The sequence below is a fragment of the Priapulus caudatus genome, unplaced genomic scaffold (genome assembly GCF_000485595.1).
Source record: "Priapulus caudatus unplaced genomic scaffold, Priapulus_caudatus-5.0.1 Scaffold771, whole genome shotgun sequence".
Lineage (NCBI taxonomy): Eukaryota > Metazoa > Priapulida > Priapulimorpha > Priapulimorphida > Priapulidae > Priapulus > Priapulus caudatus.
Genome location: NW_014577832.1, coordinates 3,799 through 12,387, shown reverse-complemented (window position 1 = coordinate 12,387; position 8,589 = coordinate 3,799). Strand labels below are relative to the sequence as shown.

The window sequence follows — 8,589 nt, the reverse complement described above, 5'->3', positions numbered from 1 at the left end:
CATAATGTCAAACATATATGTCCACTCAAACATTTAATTGAAACCATTACTTTTTTAAAGAATGCAATTACTATTTGCTTAGTTCATCACGATTACTACTTAACAGTTACATATGTGCGAGACCTATCATGAAATAAGATATTGCTGAGGCAAGTCATTAAAATCTCTACCTAAATCAGCATATAAAACTAGAACTTGAGTGAAGTTACCTTTCCATTCATTGCTGAACAACAATCATCGGCATCCGCAGGGTTTTCATATGTGATAAAGGCAAAACCTCTGGGCTTCTGTGTTTCTCGGTTGCGAATCAAAAGAACTGATATGAAAACACAAGATTATTAGAAAACTGTCAACATCATCATGAATTGAGTACACATTTGGTTACTGATACATGACAGAATAATTTGGTGGATGCTGGTGGTACGGCAGCCATCTTTCGTTGAAGCCCCTTTTGGCGTTTGCTTAAGGGCTGAGGCAATTATTTGCGATCTTCTGATGTAAAGTTTACAATGTTCATTTTTCATGCCTAATCCGTGTTTTCTAGCTCATCAAAACTCTCAAATCGTGAATTTATTTCCCAATGCATTATTTCGAAATCTGAATTGACCGCCGCCATCTTTGTCTCGTCTGTGTGAAAGCGAATGGACTGCCGTATCTCCAGTTTCCGTGTACCTCCAGTCCAGCCTCGGAAACTGGAGATACGGCTGCCGTACCTCCAGCCACTGCCAATAATTTTAGAGGAAGAACACAGTAATAATGAGTAGCCGCAACAGTCAATACTGTGAAACTAACATTTATAATTATATGATTTAAATTAAAAACAGAAAAATTAACTCTACACTAGAAGTAGAACACTTCATCTAAAACTACAAACCTTCCGACATCTTTCCAAACTTTCCAAAAGCATCCTCAAGGGTTTTTTCATCGCAATCCTCAGGTAACCCTCTGATGTACAGTTTTCCTGGCTTATCCTTTTCGATAGTCATGTTTACTGGTTGAGTTATCTAACCTGTGTAATCAGATACATGAAACAGGTACTTTATTTGATGCAAAACTGAAAGACACTAGCGGGTTTCAAGCATTTATTCTCAATGAGCAATAAAAATGCTACCGTATAAAAGCGTACGTACTCTATAAATAACCATCAAATTAAAACAAATAAGCGACCCGGTTTATCACAGAATGATCACAAACGTGAGCACCTTTTTAAAATCCGCTATCATCGTGTACTGCAAGCAGCGTAAAACGGCTTTTATAGACTAATCTAAAAGGCAACAGCACATATGTTATAAAATGTATACATGAATTTTTGCAATGATTTAAAACAAAGCTTTCTCACACGTTTTTGTAACACTTACCTTCGCTGTTTTACACTCGCACACAACACGGACAAAGAGAACAGCCAGAGAAAAGATGGCCGCAGTCGAGAAATAAACAATTTTCCACTTTCAGAATATATACAATTTGTATAAGATGTTTTATAAGTTATAAAATAAAATATAACTTTATTCATCTAGTATCCACAAATAAATCGCATTTTTAACCGAATGTGAGTAGGAATAAACTTTTGATGAAAATAGAGGTATCATCATCGTTACGCGCCACAGATCCGCGCCTAATCCGCGCGCAGCGCTTAGGATCAACAGCAAAGCTGTGCCACGCAATCTTGTATCATGTCTCTCTGGACATTTCATTCAGTTAGCGAGCGCTCAGTCTTCTACAGACTACAGAGAATACACTAGACAAACCAGTATATTATTCTATGGTTTAATACATGCACACTGATAATTAATAAAAAATTAACATTTTGTCCAATAATTACATGTTACAAAATACTAACACAATTTATTACCTGTACACATATATATATGCACACGCATGCAAATACATAAATATATTTTGTTGTATTTCATTTACACTTGATAATTTTAAAGCATAAGCTCGTAAGCCAATCTTAAATTCAATGCCCATGTCCCATGGTGTCACATTTGCACGGTTAAAAATAAAAGAGTTGAAATATTCCTAATGTAGCAATTTATGTATTATTTTTCAATAGATGACAAGATACGTAAGTTACAACTACGGCATTAAAATTTACAACATTCAAAACATGAAAAAGAAGCATACTGTAACTCTGTAAATTCTCAGCATATTTTGTTCTTAGATCAATTTCCATGCATTTCTTGAAAAATCAGCAAATACCTTACACAGGTGTTTACATGCAATGCCAGTTGAAAATAATGTGAAAAATGTATTAATATTAACAGGGGTTAATAATCACAAATATAATTTGTCATTATAAACCCCTGACATTAATACGTAAGCTATTTTGATCAAAAATAAATTGTGAATTTTAAATAATTATAAAAAATATTAACAAAATAACAGGACTACTGCAGTGATGAAGATACGAACTTCCCTAGTTGTGTAACGTAAGTTTTACAAATGTTACATAAGTTAGTTAGAGACGCGGAGTGCGGCTAGACTCGGGGTTGTTTTAGTGGTAATCTATGTAGACAGAGCGTCGCGCATCTTGTGCGGCTAGATTGATGTGGCCTTCTTTATCTGCTCTTGATGTTATAGGGATAATGGTTAACGTGTTTTAGGTAGGGCGTTTCTAGGGTCATTGGGAAATGGGGGTAGGACGCGGTCTGGGAGAACGAGTGACATGTGCGCTCAGGATGTAGGGGTTTTGGGGGTAATAGGTTAGGAGAGATGAAGGGACAGAGATGTAGGGGTCGAGTCTGGTTGTGGTCGCGGGAGTAAGCACACGCGCATTTCTTTGTCTCTCTGTGCAAGATGTGACTACCCTGTGTGCCAGTTATTAAACTTTATTCAGTTGGATTCCTTCTTCATCATTTCTACATCGAACATTAATTCAACGTTACAGTTGGATACAAATACAAAGTAACATACGAGCACTTTTTTACAACAGAGGATCATCCAATTATACAGTTAAATATTGGGGTTCCACAGTCAGCATTATGCAAGCTGCTCGCTTGTGCTCTGCATTCACGGAGCAGCACACCGAGTAGTTGTCTGCTGTAAATCCATGCAAAGATTGCAAGAGTTTCGCTGGATCCATCACATCGAGCACAAACACGTACTTTTTTGATTGCTTGAATGCACTCGTCATATTGGAAATGACGAGCGTGCAGTACTTTTCATAATCGACAGACACTACCGATGAGACTATAGGTAAAATAAAGACGAATTCTGTCGATATTTCACGATGGAGATCTAGCGTAGTTATCGAGAGATCTCCTAACAAACCTTTAACCCCCGCACCCACTATATTCGCACTACATTTCTGAAGATCATGATAGAGTTTACAAGTGATCGAATTTTGCTCCCTGCCAACTGCAAAGCTCTGCAACTCTAGATCGAGTGGTTTCGCGGTTACATTACAATCGCCCTGGTTCAGCTTAGCTAATATCCAAGCCCTTAGCTTATTGAACTGGCACTTGCTATCTTCCGCATCTGCGTCAGCACCTCGATCAGACCAGGTGCGTAGTATTTCGCTGAACGTCTGAACGTCCCAGGAGTACATTTTCGAGGACTCGCCCAGCTTCTTTCTAATTTTCCCGCTAGTATCGTTCCTTGTGTCAATCAAGACACCGACACTAGACACACTGTCGAACGATTCGTCGCTGCGAATGAAAACCCTTTTCTGCTGAACGGCATCGTGAAAGTTCCACAGTATCTGATCGCATTGGGTTTTCCGGAAGCCAGAGCGCATGGTAGAGTCTAATCCTTCCTCCAGGGAGACGACATACTCGTATTTTCTCCGTTCTTCTTCCGTTATTTCGAACAGCATCTTGTAGAGTCTTCCTCCATCCCTATCTCTATAAGAATAGAATATTTATACTATTAAGTTGCATTTTCACTTTATATCGTGTCAAGTCTCAAGTGTCAAGTCGTAGTAATGATGGGAGATGTAATAAGTTGTCAAGTTATTGACGCAATATACTACATGCACACATTCATAAACAACTGCTCTGTTCACACAGTTAACTTTCCCCTGTCATATAAGGCTAGCGATATTTTATTAACTAACCATATTATACACATTATATTTAAGGAACAAACAACAAAAGTATGAAAATGGTCAGTCTGAGTCATCCTGGAAAGTTTGAGAACCGAAAATAAATTATACTCAATTGATTATTCACACGTTTTATTGATAAATGTAGACATTCATCTCACCGGATAGCTGTTGATAATTCTCTCACGTGGTAGAGAACAAGTGAGGCTGGAAATTCAATGCCGTCGACACATTCAGGCCAGAAGTAGACCGCTTTTCCCTCGCTCTCCGGCCACAATGCCACCGTGCTCTGTATCTCAGTCAGTGGGAATACCAGGAGACAACCCTCGGAATCTTCTCCCAGTGATTCTAAAAAGTCGGTACCCGCTGGTTACAATGATTATTATTTAAAATTAGACCCGTCCATGAAACCCACCAAAATTGCGTGAGTATAATGTTATATAACCACTATTAAAATGTTTGCGTCGACCCTATCCTTCTTATATAATAAAGAACGTGTTCCATGGTGACTATGCTATTGCACACGACAATGAAAGAAAAACAAACCCAAATCGCATGCGCACGATTACCAAGTGAAAAAGCGTACCACTGCTACATACCCAGCTGCACTAGATCTTCTGGCTCACTCTTAATGATTACTACGTCGTCAACGTCGTTTCGATCGCCGGCCAGCTCTTTCCCCTTACTCTCGCTAGACGCTTTAGCACTAGTGACAGGCACCAATGCTAACTCATTGCTTGCCACAGCAGCTTGCCCGCCTCGCAGCACGACCCCTGGCTGATTTTCCACCGTGAGAGGGCCGCACGGCGGGATGGGATTGCTCTGGCTCGGCCGAATGACCACCATCCGCGAGTCAGTAGGCATGTTGCTGTTGCCGTGGCAACGGCACCCGCTCCCGCAGCCGCAGTTGCAGCCGAACTGGTCCGCGGCGATCGTGTACCCGCCCTGCGCAGCGGAGGACGCAGGGAATCCCCCGTCGCCGAAGAACAATGACTCGCCGCGCATCTGCCCGTACGGCGTCGTCTGCTGCTGCTGCTGCGTCGCTGCGGTGACGGCGAACGGGGCGCGCGGCGTTGCCGCGACGACGCGGGTCGACGGCCCGGGCACGGGCTGCACCATCGCGATGTGGGACCGCAGCGGTGGCGCCCTCAGCCTCGCAGCCACGCCGGCGGATGGCGGAGGGCGGCAGCAGGGAGCCGTATAGCTCGGCTGCGGCGTCGCCGCGGCGACCGCGCCGGCGGCGAGCGTCTGCGACTGGCAGCAGCACTCAATGTGCTTCACGAAGTCGTGCTTGACGGGGAAGTACTGGCAGCAGCAGTTGCAGGTGTAGGTGTTGCCCTTGCGGCCGGCGTGCTGCTCCATGTAGTGTCGATTCACCTCGCTCAGCTTGACGAATTTAATCTGGCACAGCTTGCACTTGTACACCTGACGACAGAACATACGCGGGCTGGCAACGCGGCGAAGATGGCGTTCGGTCGTCGCCGACGGTTACGTAAATTTGTTACGATATGCGATCGTGCAACATGTCTAATCTAATGCATTAACCACAGTTATGACGCACCAAGTATTGGGTGAATTTATACTTAATATTTGATATTGGATTACAATAACGCTTACAACTGAAAGTTGCAGATTTAGTAAAGCACATAGGCGAGTCGTTGAGAATTAAATTCGAATGACTTCATTACGATATTTATGGATTGTAGACTTTGTAGTACAACTTGTTGCCTACAACTGCTAAAGTTACCTTAGATTTTTAATAATTGAAATTATATAGAATATATACACACCTTCCGTTGTCTGTTGTGTGTCAGCATATGAATTTTCAATGTGTACTCTCGACCAAAGCTCTTGCTACATACACTGCACTTATACGGTCGCTCGCCCGTATGTGTTCTTAAATGCCTCCTAAGGAACAAAATGCAAGCTGTTTATTTGAGTTGCAATGAGTCGATGGGATTTATTGCCAATAACTCAATAAGAGAAAAACACACTACAAATTAAACATCAGGAATAAAGTATTCTACAACTTTTCTGGGTAAATCAAACAATAAAATGTAATTGTAAAATGCATTTTTTGTGCAATAAAAATAACCAAGATTACATGTATGCCTATACGTGAATCTTACTATTTATGGAATGTTTTGCATGCATTGCAATACAGTAGGACAAAAGTTAATATAAATCAACCTTAAATCAGTCACAATAGCAAATCTTTTCTTGCAGTAGACACATTCGTTTTTAGCGCCATCTTCAGAATGAATTGTCATATGTAACCTTAGTGTGTTGTACTTCAGGAATTTCTGGAAAATGCAAAAGCAGTCAGAACAGAGCTGATGGTCATTTAATAATGCACAATTCACAAATTCAGAAATCTGCACTTCATTTTGGAACTCTACCTCCGTGTGTGGCATGCGATGTTGAACAATAATACCTTAAAATGGCACCTATTAATAGTAAGTAAATTAACTTAAATTAAATTAAAGTACTTTTAAGTGCTCTCAGATATGCTTGGTCTGTGACAGAACTGTGTCCACCAATTTTGGTATTTATGATCTACTGGAAATTACATATGTATGCTTTATTGCAGCACCTGTGAATGCCAGATCTTGTTTATTCACACAAAGCAAACTGTATTTACCCATGAGAAGCAAAGCCATGTAATATGTTTGCCATTTTGATACCAATAAAAAAATTACCAAAAATTAAAGTAGTACATTTCACATTGCTTATCATATAATCTTCAAATTGATCATTTTGCAGACTTTTTTTACGTGTAAAACTTGCCACTACGCGTAACGTAACGCATTCTGATATCTTACCATACGTGAGGCTATTACCTTATCACACATCGGGCACTTGAAAGGCTTGAACTCTTTGTTAACTTGAGTGTGTATCACAACGTGTTGCTCCAAGTCACGCAGAGTTATAAAGGTCTCGTTGCATAGGTGACAGGTCAAATCAACCAGCTCCGTTCCATTACCGGACGACTCATAGCCTCCCAAAGATAAATCATCTGTGAGTGTGACATCCATACTGTTGAATTCCTCGTCCATATGAAGCTTGAACCAATCACGGTGCTCTATGTGAAGCTTGAACCAATCACGGTGCTCCATTTCACCATAATGGCAGCCCCACGATTTGTTGTTGTAATAACAGACCAAGTAAACACTAAGACTTGTGAAGAAGTGAATGAATAGTGATATAATATATAATGATATCTGATAAATAATAGTAGATAAAATAGATTAGGATTAAACCACTGCAAGTGCAAGATAATTTCAATTTCTACCACCAGAGCTCTGTGGTTAGATTAGTGACTGTGGACACTGTGACAGTGTTAGTCCGTACCACTACTACTACTAGTAGTAGTACCAGTGCCAGTGTAGTGGCGAAACTAGCCCGACCAGGCTGTGCGACGGATTGTCTATACAGCCTGACACCCTTCCATACAAAAAACCTATCACCTCTGCAGATCTAGATGAATAACTCCGTATATATCTCAAATAAAACTATTCTATTACACCTTTGACTTGCCTTGTTTGAAATATGAACGTTAACTCACAGTTGTCCTGCTTCTAAACTAGAATGCATCTCTTAATTCATGGTATAATCTGCTAATTCTCACAGCATATCAACTTTTCAATCAGCTTTACCTGCCATGTTTACACTGCACATGAGTCAATGGAAAAGAGACACGGAAAATACTCGCTAGAAAATACTACAGAAATAGTACAATAGCTGCACGATGGCTCTCACGGCAATTACACACCAAAGCAAGTGAAACGATGTTCACAAATGTCTGGACACTTTGTAAAAACCTTAGATGACATGTTCTCGGATGTAGGGGTGGTTTACATGAGGACTGCAGATCGTTTAATTTCCCTTGTTCAATCCATTGCGGATTTTAGTCCCAGTCGGAATGATAGCAAACATGGTGACAAATTCATAAATTTGGTTGCATTCGTCTCAAAAAGTCGCTGTAACCCCGTAAGTACCCAGCGCATCGTAGCACACTGATGGTTACAAGAAGGTGGATGTATACTGATTCATTTGGTATATCACATGTGAAGTGTTCTTTGGCGATACTTGGCAAATATGACAACTATGTGTTTAGCTGCAGCCAATGTTTGAAACGGTCTTCTAACCCTAGCAAGACCGTTTCTTGGAGCTATGGCGAAACAATCTTTTCATCAACTGTTTATAAAATAAATGTAATGTTGCAATAAGTCTGACCGTACGTCGAGCGGTTAAGATTTGTGCCCATCTGTTGACGAACAGACGATCATGCGATTCTACAAGCTGCATCTGACTTCGTCAGATGAGCTAAAAAGTGAACAGAATTACTTATATTTTGTGAAAAAGTGGAAATATTTTTTAAATTTTTATTATTTACGGTGACGCAATCACTTTAAGACCGAATTCATAATTTGTACATATTCTAATTAGTCTGGTGAGCATCTTGTGGGGGCTGCCATTATGGTGAAATGGAGCACCGCAATTGGTCCAGCTTCACATAGAGCACCGTGATTGGTTCAAGCTTC

At 40.6% G+C, this 8,589-nt stretch overlaps 2 protein-coding genes across 2 annotated transcripts in view; both read right to left on the bottom strand.

Moving 5' to 3' along the window:
* LOC106813428 (keratin, type I cytoskeletal 9-like) overlaps positions 1-1,462 on the bottom strand; it is a gene marked incomplete in the record, with an annotated part of 22,862 nt that extends 21,400 nt beyond the window's left edge. The window contains 3 exon segments of the mRNA XM_014817560.1: positions 210-316; positions 875-1,009; positions 1,359-1,462. Of these exon segments, the coding sequence (XP_014673046.1) occupies positions 210-316; positions 875-986 (219 nt within the window).
* Positions 1,463-2,919: 1,457 nt separating this feature from the next.
* Positions 2,920-7,161, bottom strand: LOC106813427. The gene is made up of 6 exons (XM_014817559.1): positions 6,886-7,161; positions 6,236-6,348; positions 5,836-5,953; positions 4,645-5,470; positions 4,207-4,393; positions 2,920-3,845 (listed from the first exon to the last, which is right to left on the bottom strand). Exons 1-6 carry the CDS (start codon positions 7,159-7,161, stop codon positions 2,948-2,950), a joined length of 2,418 nt encoding a protein of 805 aa, XP_014673045.1. The 3' UTR covers positions 2,920-2,947.
* Positions 7,162-8,589: the final 1,428 nt, after the last annotated feature.